Source organism: Channa argus, chromosome 2 (assembly GCF_033026475.1).
Source record: "Channa argus isolate prfri chromosome 2, Channa argus male v1.0, whole genome shotgun sequence".
Classification (NCBI taxonomy): domain Eukaryota; kingdom Metazoa; phylum Chordata; class Actinopteri; order Anabantiformes; family Channidae; genus Channa; species Channa argus.
The window spans coordinates 24,300,436-24,316,905 of NC_090198.1; the positions used below are offsets into that span (position 1 = coordinate 24,300,436).

The 16,470-nt window shown below is 37.6% G+C and overlaps 1 protein-coding gene across 1 annotated transcript; it reads left to right on the forward strand.

Annotated features, from left to right (window-relative positions):
* Window positions 1-571: 571 nt before the first annotated feature.
* Window positions 572-15,392, forward strand: tradd (tnfrsf1a-associated via death domain). The gene is made up of 5 exons (XM_067486416.1): window positions 572-672; window positions 6,368-6,523; window positions 6,642-6,922; window positions 7,787-7,934; window positions 14,590-15,392. Exons 2-5 carry the CDS (start codon window positions 6,373-6,375, stop codon window positions 14,886-14,888), a joined length of 879 nt encoding a protein of 292 aa, XP_067342517.1. The 5' UTR covers window positions 572-672; window positions 6,368-6,372; the 3' UTR covers window positions 14,889-15,392.
* Window positions 15,393-16,470: the final 1,078 nt, after the last annotated feature.

Consider the following 16,470-nt stretch of genomic DNA (forward strand, 5'->3'; position numbering starts at 1 on the left):
AAGGGGCTTTATAATTTGTACAACAGTAGCCCCTTTTGTGTTTGGACCTTTTTCATTTTGACAAGAAAGAACTTGCCAAAAACCCAGTAATAAGGAAGAGCAACATAGGATTTGTCCCTCTTCAAGGATGGAGAGATGTTACAGTTATGCAGTAATAAACTATCAAAATCATCAGAGAAATAAAAATACCATCTTGTAGAGGTGTGACAGATTTAAAGCTCAACGATTATGGAGAGGACAATAAAATATCCTTAAATGTGTTTTGATATCATGAGATGTTCTCTGCTGTTTGAATCCAGAGAATAAATACATTTTATTCTTTCATAAAAATAGGGAAAACACATCAGTAAAGTACAATGATCTTTCCAAAATGATAATTCATTTCATCCCAGAATAAACGTTTATTAAGTATATTCATTTAAAATGTAAGTAAGGAAGATTTGGCATTTTAAATGCAAATCATCATAATCACAAATTCTTCTCATTATGAAAGTCTACAAAAAAAAAAATATTTCCTTCCTGTGATGACTTTTTCTCCGGCGGAGTGTTTCCACCAGTCAGAGCGCGTTTTGGTTTCTTCTCAGCCAATGGGAGGCCAAGAGGTTCTCACCGCGTCAGTGGGTGTAAACCGGCAGAAGGAAGAATCGACCGACAATACAGAAAAGTTTTGAGGTTAGTTTGTACCAACTTTAAATACTATTTATTTCAAGCTCAATCGAAACAAAAGAAAGTAAGAAATATTCGTATGTGCTCCCGTGTCTTTTAGCTGTTCAGTAAACACAGTAACACCGTGGCGTCTGTTTTATGTACAAGAGGTCTTAACAACACGAACTGTGTAACACATTTTTACTTTTCCATCTGTTTAACAAAACCGAAACTTGCGATTAATTAAACAGGCGGTTCCTTTCGACAATTGGTCGAATCAAACAGTAATCCTGCTATACACGAGTTAATAAAGTATTTATACCTGTGGTAGCTAACGAGCCATCTTTAAATGTAGTTACTACAAGTACACATGGACCCCAGGTGTATATGCTAGTTTCAAGCATATAGAAATCACCTTATTGAAATTAAGTTTCATATAGTTTTTTATTTAATAATTTATGTAACTTTTAAGTAAAAAAAGACATTCATTGGTACCAGCTTCTTAAATATGAATATTTTCTCTGATAATAAACCTAATATCTTTGGGGATTTAACTTAAATAATTTACCTACACAGAGTAAACACACATCAGTAAGTAATAGTTTAAAGTAACATTTTCTCATGTAGTGTAGCAGCTCAGGTACTTTTGAGATACTTGAGTATTTCCTTTTTTACAGAGGCTACAGAAGTACACAAACCCAAAACTCAAGTAAAAGCTAAAGTACTGCGCTATAAATATGCCTCCAGATTCTTCAGTCGAGTTAATCAGGGCATCAATCTCACTGAAGTATTTTCATCATTATTGCATTTATTACAAATATTTGCAGTCAATTGTTTCCTGAAAAACTTAAAACCCATAGAACTCTACAGATCTGTTTTTATCTCTTCTGCGATGCCAGGCCTTTATTGCCGATGCCTACAGTTTTGGTTGGTTTCTGGGTTGTTTTACTGTTGGTTTTGCCTTCAGCGAGTGAAATGAAGCTGAAGCTAGGTGATTGACTTTGACATTGCAGAATGTTCCACTTCTTTGTCTTAAAATAATCTTGGAATGCCTTCAAAGTATTCTGTGGTTTATGCCAGTAACCTGTGTTCCTTTTATATGTCAATGACCAGTTACTATATATACTACTGTATTGATACAGATTTGAAAACTACTACACACTTGTATTCTTATATTGGTGAGCTCCCTCATACTGCAGAATTACACCTGTTGTACTTTACAGACTGTGCTTCACTGACATCTCCCTTACTGCCCTGGTGTACCAGGGTACAACAAACTTACACCTCCAGCATTGTAGTACGTGGAGTTTGGCAGTGTCCTGTAATTCCTAGAATAGTTTTGTCCAGCTTCAGCCTGATTACCATGTTTAAGACACACGTTACAGGATACTCTTAGAACCATAACTCAGTACAGAATGTGATTAAATATTTGGTTTTTGAAGAGTTACAGATATGACAATGTATCCAATAAAATTTGAGTTTAAATTACCATAGACTGTGGCAGTCTTCTGGCACTTTTGTGTTATATAATGTGGTATACTATACTTAACAAACCATGAGAGGAGATCTTGTACAGTATCACTGGAAACACCTGTATTGTCCCGTATTTAGTACACATATGGAGGAAGAGTTACAGTAGAAAGCATCAAGTTTGACATGGATTTTTAAAGGTTTACTGTAAACATTAGAAGAACAACTTCACATTCTTTTTCCCCCAATGTAATTCAATTGCTGGTAAATCACAGCATGGCTTGGCTAATATATTTAGAATGTAGGTTAATTGTACAAGTCTGTAGGGTTTATTTTATATTAACTGATTAGTTAAATTGGCAAGAACCTGACAATAGATTATAAATTCATGATGCAGAATTGCAAAAGATTTCTGCATTTTGATGTAAGGACATTTAATTTTTGTTCTGTTTCATATCATTGTATATTGTTTGTGTAGGGGATTTTGATAGTGGGTTTCACAAAATGACCAATCTGGAAATTGAAGTTGGGATAGCGAAAATTTTGCATTTGATAGATGACATGATTAATTAAAACATCAGCATTGAATACTATGGTATGTAGCAGCCACATGGCTTATCCTTTTCTTTATTTCATTACATTATAGCTTCTGGATTTGTATTTGAATCACTCAACTTTACATCTAAATATCCTTCTGCAGCTGCGTCTGTGGGTCAAGATCATTTAGGACAATCCTTTAGTTTTATTCCAGTAATGGTCTCTGAGGTACAAAAAGCCCCCAAGCTCCTGGACAGAAATGAGCAGGTCCTGATAAACTGGAGCCCTTCTTTTTAAAGTTGGTGGTGGACATTATCTCTCCTCCTTTAACACAAATTTTTAATCTTTGTTTGACTACTAATATAATTCCCAATATTTGGGAGTCAGCATATGGGGGACATCTGACCATTCTAAATAATTATAGGCCCATCTCTAAATTATCTGTTTTGGCTAAGATACTAAAATCCCTTGTGAGTGAAAAAAGACTTGCGTGTTATAATGTTTTGTACAATGTACAATCTCAATTTAGAAAAAGGCATAGAACAACATCTGCAGCTCTTAAAGTTGTCAATGATTTTATTGAATGTATGGACAAAAGGGAGCATTGTGCAGCCCTTTTTATTGACCTTTCTAATGCATTCGACCCAGTAGACCACAGAGTGCTAAACCAAAGGCTTTCTGGAGCTGGACTATCGGACAAAGCTGTTAGTTGGTTCGATAAACATTTAGTGCAGGTAAAGGGCTATACATCTAGTCCGCTCAGAGTGATTAAGGGTGTGCCCCAAGGATCACTTCTAGGCTGACCTTTGTTTACTATTTACATCAACATTGAACAAAGTTTGTCAAATGCAAAATTTAATTTTATATGCTGATGATGTTCTACACTGCATTGGATCAACACTAGTCCAAGCACTCTCCCGATTACAACAGGCTTTTAACTCTGTTCAGCAAAACATTTGTCATTTAAAACTCGTATTTTATACCGATAAGACAAAATTTAGGCTTTTGTCAAACGGAAAATCAGAGAATCTGCCTTCTATTATCACTTTACAAGGAACAAAAATTGAATATGTTTCTACCTGTAAATACCTAGAAATTTTAATCAACGAAAGTAACATATTGTTCCTTTCATATTCAAGAGTTTTAGAAAAGGTTAAAGCTCAAACTGGGTTTTTATTTTAGAATTAAGTCTTGTCTTTCTTTGGATAAAAGCATGTGCCAAAAGAATATATAAATGGAAAAAGAGACTAGTTGCTAGTTAGCTTTCTTTCTGTATTAGAATATGGTGATATTTTGTACATGCATGTCTTATGTCAGAGCCTACATGCTCTGGATACTGTTTACCATAATGCACACATCATTGTCTTATGTGTGAATGAGTTGGTTGGTCTTCCCTGTCTCTGCACAGTTAGAAGCACTAGCATATTTTGATCTATAAGGCCATTTTAGGTCTGCGCCCTCACCATCGTTTAGACTATGTCAAACAGGAGAGTTCAGGAGTTCACAGTCTCAGGTCTCTGCCTTTTTTTGTTGTTTGTCCCTGAGAAAAAAGGTTTTCAGATTTGTTGTGCCGTCTTCATGGATTGAATTGAAAACAAAGCTGAAACTTTTATTTGATATGTTTAAGAGATTGTTAACTCTCTTGGAAGAAGATTCATCTGGCTGTAGATGTTTTACTTGACAAACCCTTTTACAGTTTTATGATTTGACTCTATTTATCAATTGCTGGTATGCTAGTTTTTAGTACTTAATGTTTGAATGTTTTATTGTATGTCAGAAGTAGTTGATTGTGTTATTGCCTTTCTTGGCCAGGACACTATTGAAAAGAGATTTTTAATCTCAGTGAGTTTTTTCCTGTTAAAATAAAGGTTAAATAAAAAAATAAAATAAAAAAAATCTACATATGTGTTTGGATCAAATCAGGATCTATAAAGTATTAAACACAAAAGTAAAAAACAGGCAATGACAAAGACATTTGTAGAAGCTTGTTCTCTCTGCTTCGCTTATATATCTTATATATATTACCTAAATGTGACATTAGCTGTCCAGGGAATACTAGAGGTTGCCTTTTGGCAGCAAAAGCTAAATTATACATTCTAAGCTTCTGATTATGACTTAATCCTGATACAGCTGGTGGATTAATCTAACACTATACTTTCAGAGTACCGGTAGATAGGATAGAAATTAATTAAATACTGGCTAAGATTCCTGTGGTCCCAGCAGCCAGACATACTTTGTATTAGTGAAATATGGACATGCATATAATCCAGCTGAGAGGATGCTCTTTCCAAGCAGAGAGCTCTGCATCCTCAGCATGGAGACAACACCGACAAGAGATCACTTCATCAAGAGTACAGGAGTTATGGTCGAACTAGGGGGAGGGGTGAACTGAGATTAGACATGTTATTATGTAATGAGGGTTTCAAAAGGAGGTTGGGGGGGGGGGAAAGGGTGGAGTGAGCCCACAACACCAGGACAGATGCAGTTTTAACTCAGAGTATTTTTTGACTGCCATTAGTGCAAACAGAGTTATTTTGCTTAACACATTGGAGGTAAGTCATTGTATCTTCTGCTTCAATAAATTTGTTCTGCTTCAACCATTTGATACAACAACTGTGTGGTCTGGTCGTTGTCTTGCTGCATGATTCACTTTTCTTGAGCTTCAGTTCACAAATGGATACCTTGTGACCTTGGATACCCTGCTTGTTTTCCAACCTACCCACTGCTGATTACCTGGATCAGGTGTGTTCAGTCAATCAGAAGCTGGAAGAGCAGTGGATAGGGGATGACTAATTGAAAAACAAGGAGCATCGGTTTTCAATCGGTGCTGTAGAATTTGCTTGTTCAACTCAAAATTCATAGCTCCATCAATGATGGCAAGCCATCAGTTATGGCTACAGAGGCAGCAAAGCAGGACCAAATCATGATTCACAAATGCTTTCACAAAAAAAAAACGGAACAGCTTTTAATCAAGCCAGAAAGTTCACTTTTAGTCTCATCCATCCATTCCACACCAACTATACAAACTTATTATAAATTACTTGTTTCCTTATTGCCATTTCTGCTTTATTTATGGGAAAGTTTCATTCATATAAGCGTAAGCGTAAAAAGAAGAAGTTCGCTTGGATTTCTGCTGTCAGAAATCAGCAACAACAGAGTCAAGACTGAGTGGTCATATTAGATGTGCCAACAGAATAACAAAATGTAAATAGTCCATCTGTCAGCGATGTGTCATCAGAGCAGCAATAGAGAGAAACTGAGAAATTCTAGTAGAAAATATTCCATCTTCAGCAGGTGATGTTACACTGTCAGGACACAGTAAAAATAGTAAAATAAAAAATTGCCCTGATGAATATGATGATAACATAATGAACTGGACATATATTTAGCATTAATTGTGTTATACACTCTTTCCATTTTAATTCACTCTGTTTTTGTAACACTTTTAAATTACAAATTCATTCAGACCAGACCACTGCAATTCTAAGACCAATCTAGTGTAATCCCCCTGGAAAAGAAAAGCAACTGTCCATGACTTGTTTATGCAACAAATTCTCTTAAAATGCTCTTACATGCCCCGTTAAGAATGAATCTGTTGATATGATTCATCCTTTCATAAGGTCTAATTTCTCCTTGGTTTTAACTCAGTAGCATATACTTGTAGTTTCTTTGTATACTCATATTGTGTTGGATGTCTTCTCTCATTTGTATTCAGCAAGAATGGCAGACAAGACTGTGGATCATGGGCCATGGACAGGTTGTGCGGTTATGTTTCTGCAGTCACACAGTCCTGGCTTGAATCTGCTCTCTCTCTACAAAGACCAACAGGGAAAGTTCGTCATTTTTAAAGTCATTAAACTGACACTTACAGGTGAGTACTGATGCTCTAGGTTGGATTTATTAGGCACATTCATCATGCTCATTTGGATATAAGAAAGATGTATAATTACATAAATGTACTTTCATTGATCAGTGTTTTTCATGTGCAGATTCTGTAGCAGGTATCTGTGGTTATGAGATACTAAAGGTTCATGACGCTGACCCCTTCCTGGGAGTGGAGGTCAAGTTTATGGATATGGCAGCATGTCAGCAGTTCCTGGAGAGCTATAGCTCCGGAGCAGTGTGTCAGTCTCTCTCACAGCATGCCTCCCGGCTCCTCGGTGTGCCCCAAGAGCTCAAAGTGGGAACCCAGCTCAAGGCGGGGACACAAATCCTGGATCTCTGTCTGGACAAACTGGATGTTTGCTTACAGCATATCCACCTTTCACAGGTATGTTGTGTGTATTTGTAATTTCTTTTTCTCTATTAGTGATAGAGGTTTTTTGTTTTGGGATTTTTTTTTTTGCTTTAAGCAAGTAGATATTGACTGTGTCCACCCTGACAATTTCATTTTTAGTTCACACTGAAGCTGCAGTTGTGGTTTATTCGAACATCGGTAAATGAATACGATGTATGAGCTGTTATGGGAACTGACGTCAGGATTAGTTTTGTTTATTTGAGCTTACCTGTAAGGACATTAGTCACACACTTTATCGTGAGAATGTACAGTAGTTACAGTTTGAGAGTACAAGAACCAGTACACTTAGGACTGAAATCCCCTTTGTGCTATGTTATTCATTCCATTTCGGTCAGGAAATTATTTTTCTTTTGGACGCATAATTTGAACAATTTGTTTTCCTCAACAGATGGGTGAAAACCAGAACCATATGCCTCGGCTAATAAAGAAAAATAGACTAATAGAAATAGGCTAATAGAAAAAATGTAAAATTTATCACAGATGATGATCACACAGCTCCAGGAGGAGCTTGAAAAACAAAAATCTGTACTGAATTATTTCCTATTGGTATAAAACTTTAAAGTATGTAATTTTCGTTTAGCTAAATAAATTTTAGTATATACAAACTAAATACAACTAAAATCAGGAATAAACTATTTGATGATAATGGTAACAGTGTATAAACCGATGTCTTGACAGACTAAACAAATAAAGCTCAGCATAGAACAACAGAAGACAGAAGAGTAGTAAAGCCAGACAAAAAATGGAATCCAATCTAAAAAACTGATGCTCACGAGCTAATGTTAGTATCATGTTGTCCTTTATTCAGCTTAAGTGATCTTTGTCATTTTACATCAGCCCGAGCGCCTTCGGGATGAGGAGATTGATCGTCTGGAGCAGCAGCTGCAGAGCCAGGCCCTCGGTCCTGGCCCACAGCCGACCACCATCATAGAGGAAGAGTCTCCTGTTCCCATCAACTGCTTCAAGTTTCAGAACAGAGTGTTTGGTGAGTCAAAATAAATGCTTTTGCAGTGCATTCTTAATAGAAGTAGCAGTACAAACGAAGTCACCACAGAGCCACCATAGCAGTCCACAGGAATAAGCTGTGCTGTGCTGCCATATTTAAATGACCACAGTTGTTTTTATGTTTCAGAGTGTTGCTCACATGTTTTTTAAATGATTCATAATCTTCCAGGAAGCCATGTGTTTTGGTTTATTTTGCGACTGTGACTGGGTTGAATTAAGAAAAACGAGACACTTGCTTGTATTTTGTGATCCAGGATAGTCAACATAAACCATAAAGTTATTTATTTTTTACCCCAATTGCTGTGAGCCCATGCAGTGAAAAGGTTTTATTGTTTTCATACTTTTTCGACGTTGGGGCCATTGTGTCCAAGCTGGAAGTTTTGGTATATGAAACAGCCTTATCATTACAGATGCCATCTCTTTGTGAGGACCCAGCTTTGCTGAATCTCTTTTATTTTCTGACCGACCTGTCTCTAAATCTAATCTTTTATAAATGGTTTGTCAGTCTGTATGAGATCAGTCCCAGCACATAATGTATTTGGATGGCCTTGATTTAGATATGTTGACCTCACCTTGAACTACTGTATTAAAAGGCAACTTCACTCATTTTCAACTTTCATCCTATAGTTTTAGTTGGGGTAGTACATGTACACAAGAAATGTATATGAATGTATTATACCCACTGAGAGTATTAAAATATGTATCTGCTTCTAGCTCAAAAGCTCTTATTTAGCTTTCTCCTGTGGATGAAATCATCTGGGGAAATTTTTTGTTTTTTTGGCAGATAATATATTCTGGGGGAGTTACTCACTCTTTTCAGTAGACCTGGAGGAGCGGGTCAACCAAGCCTACAACCTTTGTGGCATGAGAAACCAGATCATTAGAAAATAAACTCCTCTAGATAATTTAATCTGAAGATATTTTACTGCTAAAAAGAAACTGATAGTTACAACATGTCAGAGTCAAGGAGACATTTAATACCCATATGTACCTGAAAGCATATTAAAGTAACTGTGGTTAAAATACATTTTCTGTAGGCAACTGCTTTTTCAAACTCAAACTCCTTCAGTGTCTGACTAAAACTAGGAATAAAATCAATTTTGCTGAAACTAAACGGAGGAACCCCACAACTGAAAAGAGACACCCAACCTCATATTAATTTTTTCTCCTGAGATTTCAAATTGGCGCTGGCAGTTTTGATGGGACAAGAGAACCCAGGCATCCAGGAGTATTTATTGAAATGTTGATTTTTAAACAGCAAAAAGCAGAAAGAGACTTTGGCTATGGTGTTCTACTATAAGCACCACAAACCATTCTAGCCAAGTACATATAACTATAGCACCTATAACTGCAGTGCCCTGGCTTTGACTTTTTGATGTCATATGTCTTGTCATATAAAGTTGGCTTGGCTTGGTATGTAACATATGTCATCAAGTCAACATATGTCAAGTTAAGGCATAAAAGCTTCAAAATAGTTAAATGAATAAATAAAATAAAAAGCATGTGGAAGTGTCCATGGGCAAGACACTGAACCCCCAAAAGCCCATCCCCCTCCCTGCCCGTGCAGTGCCGGTCCCAAGTCCGGTAGAAATCGAGGAGGGTTGCGTCAGGAAGGTGTAAAAACTGTGCCAAATCAACATGCCGACAAATGATCCTCTGTGGCGACCCTCAACTCACGGGATAAGCCGAAAGGACAAATAAAGTATTTGGTACTCCATCATGTAAATATACAAACATGAAGATGCATTAAGCAGTATTTTCATGATGACATTGGATTGAATGACTTGTAGTGACAATTTCGACTCTGTTTCTCTCCCCTCTGTGGTCCTCTTGTTCCTTTTTCTGGTTTCCAGAATGCTTCTGTTTTTGTTTGGTGAACAAAACTTTGATTTTATTCACTTGATTGCTATCTGCTCCCCACCAAATGGTAGAAAGGCAAAGGCGCTGACTAGCTGGAGCATTTAACAGCTGAAGAGATACATTTTATCAGATTTACATATCCCAGTGACTAGAAACATCTCAAATAAACAAATGAAAAAAAATGCTTAAGTTGATCTGTATCTGCTGTATGATTTAAAGCTGGTTCCATTGTCTCCATTTGGCCAAAAAATCTATTAATGCTCTTTTACCACTAAGTTTAGTCCAGTGAAATTAGTGGACAAAATGTGGAGGAAGAACTCCTTTTGACAAGTGAACTGCCATGGACCTACTGCAAAAAATAATTCTGTTGATGGTAACATCAAGTCTACAAGTTATTCTGAGAAATGTTTACTGTTTACACATAGTAACACAGCAAGCAGCATTCACACAGCACAATGATGTGGTCAATGAGTCACTTAGTTAAACCTTGGTGTAAGTAAAGCTAGGTTCTCTGTTGTGTGTTGGCAATTTCCTGGTTTTCTGCATAACTTGGTCTTGAAATATGACCTGATCTTCACCAAAGTCAAAAATATCATTAAACATAATATTTTTGTCTTTATTGAACACACACATTAGACATACATAGTGAAGATGGAAAACATAATGGCAACTGTGTTTTAATAAGTGGAGCATTCTTTCTTACGGAACTGCATTAGCTAAACCTTATTTAACCTTATTTTTTGGGCATCTGGTGTGAACAGCTCTCTTGAGATCATTCCAAAGCATCTCCATTGCATTGATGTCTGAGCTCTGATTGGGCCACACCAATCCCCTGATTTTGGGTCTCCAAAACCATTCTGTAGTAGATACTTTAGTGTTTAGGTTTACACACAGCTCCTTCTGAGCTTCAGCTTCTGGACAGCCACCCTGACATCCTTTAGAATACTTTGAAAAAGTTGGGAATTCATTTCCACTCCACAAAGCAGTCTAGCAGCAAAACAGCACCAAATCCTGATGCTCTCTCCACCATACTTTACTGTTGGGATGATATTTTTATGTTGGTAAGCAGTTCCAAACAGTTCTACCTGTGTTGCATCTCTTTGGCAGATTTCAGACATGCTACAATGTTGTTTCTGGAGAGCAGTAGTTTCCCGCACACTGTCCTTCTCTGTATACCATGCCTGTTTAATGTTTTGCGAATAGTTGACTTTGGTTGACTAACAAAGAGGGTAATTAATTCCTAAGAATCCGTTCTTGAGTTCTTTTTTGCCTCATTAAGAATTCTGTTTTGTGTCTTTGAAATTATCTTGACCGCTTCTGTGGAGAGTAGCCACAGTACAAAATCGTCTCCATAGTTATCCTCATGGCTGCCTGGATTTTGGACTATCTCACTGACTGACCCCAGTATGTCCGTCTGCAGAAGTGTTTCTCTGACAGTGACCTGTAGCACAGGTGGTCCCAAAGGGACAGTTCTATCTCCCTTTCTTTTCACCTTGTATACCTTTGATGTCAGGTAGAACTAATAGTCCTGCCACCTTAAGAAGTTTTCTGATGACTCTGCAGTTGTTGGATGTATCCAGGGTGGAAATATTACGGTGTATCAGTCAGTGGTGCACAGTTTTGTTAACTGATGTGAGCACTATTATCTCCAGCTCAACATCAATCTCCATACGGGGAGAGAGGGAAGTAGTCCACCTGGAAAAAACTGGACTGGTCAGTTAATGTAGCATCAATATACAGGAAAACATAGAGCAGGCTGTATTTTCTAAGGAGACTAAAGTCCTTCAACATCTGCAGCACCATGCTGTGGATGCTCTATGAGTCTGTGGTAGCCAGTTTTATTTTCTAGGCTGTGGTTTGCTGGTGGCAGACATTAACAGACTGCACAAACAATAAGGCTGGTTCTGTTCTGGGGTTCTGAGAAGCTGGACCCTCTGCATGTTGTGGCTAAGAAAAGAATGTTGTCCAAACTCCTTTCAATCCTGGACAATCCAGGAGATCCTTTCTCCGAGTGGCTAATAAACTGTTGAACTCCGTAAAAAGCAAGGGGACTAAATTGTCCAAATGGACAAATAGTATTGTTTTTATTTCTTTGATGAGTATCTATAGTCTTAGAGATATTCTGTAACCCTTTCCAGCTACATGAGAATCAAAAACCCTTGATTGTAGGTCTGAGATCTATTTATTTTTATTTTTTATTGGCTTGGCTCACATCAACTGATGCTGCTTGTAAACAGCACACTGACATTGTTTGATAGATTTTTTAAGTCAAGGTAGTTCCAAACAACACCTCTATTGTCATTTCATTGATTAGACTCCAGGTTTGTTCAAACCTGGCCCTGGGTGATGTTTTGTGACATCAGAAGCCTAGTGTTGCCATTACTTTTTCCATCATCACTTTGTATGTTTAATGAGTGCATTCAATAAAAACATGAAGTACTGAGATTTCTGTTTTAATAGCTTAAAAATATTATTTTTGCAGATATTTGTGACTGTGGTAAAGATCACATTTCATGACCAATTTTTGTGGAAAGCCAGGAAATTCCAAATGTATTTTTTTTACTGTCGCAGCTGAGAAGGATTCTCATCAGGTCTGCAGACCAACTGAAATAGACTATAAGCCTGTTTCATACATGAACCCCTCAGCCCCAGAAATTGTCTGGAGTTGTGTTCCACACGTCACCCACAGCAGGAGATCATCCGAGTCAGAAGCTTCCTCACGGGAGAAACTAGCTTGATTTCAGTGTGTAGGCAGCCTGCACAGGAGGCACAACATGACATGAAAACATAGGCTGCAGGAAATTGTGTTTTGTTTACAGCGCATCAGAGCCCTGCATCTACAAAAAACTTGACTTTATGGCAAAGGGGCTGACACAGTTATTGTTAATACACCCATTTGCTCACTTTTAATCCTCCTGACTATTCGGGACAGAGTAGCAGGCAGCACCCAAAATCTCTATTTCTCTACATCTCAGCATATAACATGGAAATTGTACATTGGGGCTCGCAGGATAAAGTTGGGATAATGCCTGGTGCTTCTCACTCAGAGACTATCAGAATTCCAGTGCATGTGTGAAAGGGGCTTATGGTTCCTAGATGTGGGAACCATGAAAGCAAATATGCCTCAACTTTAACTGTATCTGTTTAAAGCTGTCATGAAAGCTGAACGTTCAGTATTACCAGGACAGACATAACTGTAAAGATTCATTCAGCGTAACACATTTGAACATCCAAGAGGGAAATTACTTTGACTTGTTGCAGCTGCTTTCTGCCAAACGAAAGAAAAGAACCAACACGAATAACTTCAATATCAATCAATAAGAATAAAGAAAATCTGTGATGAATTTGTAACTACCTAACATATTATTAGCAAGGTGAGGATGTGTTTCACAATAAATATCAGCTAATGTTTTGTGAAAGAATAGTTTTTGTATTTGGTATTTGTGTTATTTAATGAAACATATTAACATTTTGTCCTGAGCAGGAAGGAGTTAATAAATGAGAGTATTTTTTTTTTTATTTCCTGGCAGTGTTGAGGCACGAATAATTAACCTACATAAAAACCTGTCACTAACAACACAAGATGAGTTTATGTTTTGTTTGATTCCAGAGAAGATATTGTATTACAATTTGTTTAACATGGCTCTAAGGCTAACAGAAATATTTTATTACCTTCTCGCTAACAATGCTGGCACTGTAAATAACAATGTTGATTTTGATAACACACAGAAGGAAGAAATATGGATATTTTTAACCTAACAAAGTTTTTGGTTAACACTACTTTAAATCTTGAGTATTCTCAAATCTGACAAACAGCCACTTATGGAGCAGACACACCTGACTTCTTTTTTAACCATTAGCTTGCAGAGCTTCAGTCTACAAATGTGAGGTCTGCAGTTGAGCACTTTTTTGGCACTAAACACTGAGGACACCAACAACAGCAATGTGCACCAATGAGGGTATTAAGATATTTTCAGTGAGAGTGTTGGACACTAATGGATAAGCTTGTGTTTAAGTCAACTGCAAAGAGATATTGTAACCAAGTTGTTTTTGAGGAAATCGCACAATTTACAGCTACAATTAGTTTGAAGATGCTTTTATCTGTCAATTTGACTGTCACACAAATGTTATTCTGTACGCTTTTGTGGCAGTTTCTCTTTCATTTAAATTACTTTATTAATCCCAATGGGAGCAACTTGTTTAGAGCAGCTTGTACTATACACAACACAGTAACATATGATGAATTTGAAATGAATAAATACATAATAAAAACATAACATCCATCTAAAAGTAGATTTTTTTAAATCCTGTATCACTACTCTGCAGAGATCTACAATGTGGTTAGCAATCAATGTGCAGAGGGGATTAATAATTTTGTTTTACATGCAGTTAGGGCATAACGATGCCCTGAAGGGAAAATTTACTGGCCCAAACATGCTGCGATGAGGTCACAATACATGTCGCTTTCCAGAGGATTTGTTGGTTACAAAGAAAAAACAAATCTTACAGTTTCACTCTATGATCTTAGAACAAATGTTACCGATATCCTTCAATCTATTTCTATTGACAGTTTAAGACCTTAACTGTGTTCTCACTGGAGCCACATAAATTTCACTCAAATTTATAAATAAATCATCAACTAACTGAAAAATCAGAACTAACCATGAAAGCCTGTCATGTGAACCTCACCTAATAAACTGCCAACTCTGTGTACATCTGTTCATAATCCACAGTTAAGTAGAGTTTATATGAATGTTTTCTCCTTGGCCCACCAGAGGACCGAATGCTGACGGCAGCAGATGTTCAGAGATTTTCTAACGGAGTCGGCCGTGAATGGAAACGGGTGGGGAGGACCCTGGGAAAGAGCTGCCGGGCTCTGAAGAGTCCAGCCATAGACAACCTGGCCTACGAATATGAGAGAGAAGGGGTGTATGAGCAAGCCTATCAGATGCTCAGCCGGTTCATGGAGGCAGAGGGGAGAGCAGCCAAGCTGAGCCGACTCGTCAAAGCACTGGAGGACTGCAAACTCACCAGATTGGCTGAAAATATTTTGGACATTCAGCCACGAGAGTAACAATGTGTGTTTGTGTGTGTTCTGCGTATACGAGTCATGAAAACTGAGTGGGGATCGGTTTCCTCAACCTGGGGCTTGGTTGACTTTGTCCCGCCTGCATTTATATACTGTATGTTTGATTGACGTCTGTCACCCTCACCTAATAAAATCATTCCTAAGTGTGTTTGTGTGTTGTTGAGTGTGTGTGCATGTGCATGTTTTAGAGTTTTGAGCTCTTCTTGATTTGCTTTTCATATATTTTTTCATTTATCTTTTTTTTTTATTATGTTGAAACTGTCATCACTGTTGGAAAAATAGTATGCTGTCTTGAGGTAAATGCACTGTTTTCATCATGTTCAATTTACAGATGGAGCCTGTTGAGTGTTGTTGCTAATGAGCACACAACTGAAGGTTATTGATTTTTTTCCCTACAAAATGGGTGCATACAAATTAAATGGTTGTCTTCGTGTTTGTGTTTGATACATTAGTGTAATTAAAACTGAAAACGTAATTTTGTCAAAATTCCCTCAGGTGTAATTTTGTGTTAATCTTCCCTCCCTGTCACTCACACAGACAAGCACACACACGTGCACACGCTCATATGATTAAAACGGCTGATGACTGATGTTGTTGAGTGTGTGTAGGTGCTTGCATTCATCATGTTGTGGGAGCTCCAGGGCGGAGCGGTGGCGAGAGTAACTAAGGGGTGTGTATGTGCGTGCAAAGGTTTCATATCAGCCTGGCCATCAAAGAGGAAATTCACTGATGGAGTTTCTGCAGATTGAGCTCTTGTGTTGGTTTCATTCATGGTCCACTGTAAAGTCCCCCACCCCCCACCCCCCACCCCTTTACTCCACTTGATCGTCCATCCAGATGTGATGTGTGGATTAGAAGCTTTTACCAAAAACACTTATCACTGCTATCTGCTGTATTGCACAGCCACAAAACCCCCAACCTTTATGGTTTTAAAGGTTATCATAAACGCTCACATCTCACTTTACATTTGCTTTATGGCAAAATGAGGATCCTACATGCCATACTTGTTAGGTTGGGTTTTCCAAAACATTCCTATTATTTTAGCCAGGAAGAATTAGCAGAGGCTTTTTCACTTCTTATATGGGAGGACAAGAAGTGACAAGATAATACAAAAGTACAACATGGGCATTAAATAATTCTGCTTAAGTAGGAGATTAAACAAATCTCTTTTTAAGTCTGTTAACAACAGTAGGTTATACAGCATATTGCATTAATTAAAAAAGAATTCTAAAAGCTAAAAAAGACCCCCTGTTTAAAAGGCAGTTTTAAACCTAATTTAGACCATAAGTTGGGGATAAACGGGCAAGGTTTTGCTGGTCGCTGTACACATAAAGAAAAGGCAACTCACTTTCTGATTAGACATTTAATTATAATCTGCAGAAATGTTGAGTTAAGTATATGTAGCCTATTGAGGACTTGAAGGTATTAAGGGAGCAACTGTGGTGCAGGAAGGTAGAGTAGTCGTCCAGCAATCTCACAGCTGTGACAGGCTCCTCCAGTCACATGTCAAAGTCCTTGAGCAAGACACTGAACCCCAACTAATGGGTGAATAAGAAGCAGTGTAAAG

What these genes read in the sequence shown, in the direction of transcription:
- tradd (XM_067486416.1), top strand. Translation starts at nt 6,373, where the DNA reads ATGGCAGACAAGACTGTGGATCATGGGCCATGGACAGGTTGTGCGGTT. An exon ending in CATTAAACTGACACTTACAG is followed by an intron (nt 6,524 to 6,641) that starts GTGAGTACTGAT and finishes TTTCATGTGCAG; the next exon opens with ATTCTGTAGCAGGTATCTGT. An exon ending in AGCATATCCACCTTTCACAG is followed by an intron (nt 6,923 to 7,786) that starts GTATGTTGTGTG and finishes ATTTTACATCAG; the next exon opens with CCCGAGCGCCTTCGGGATGA.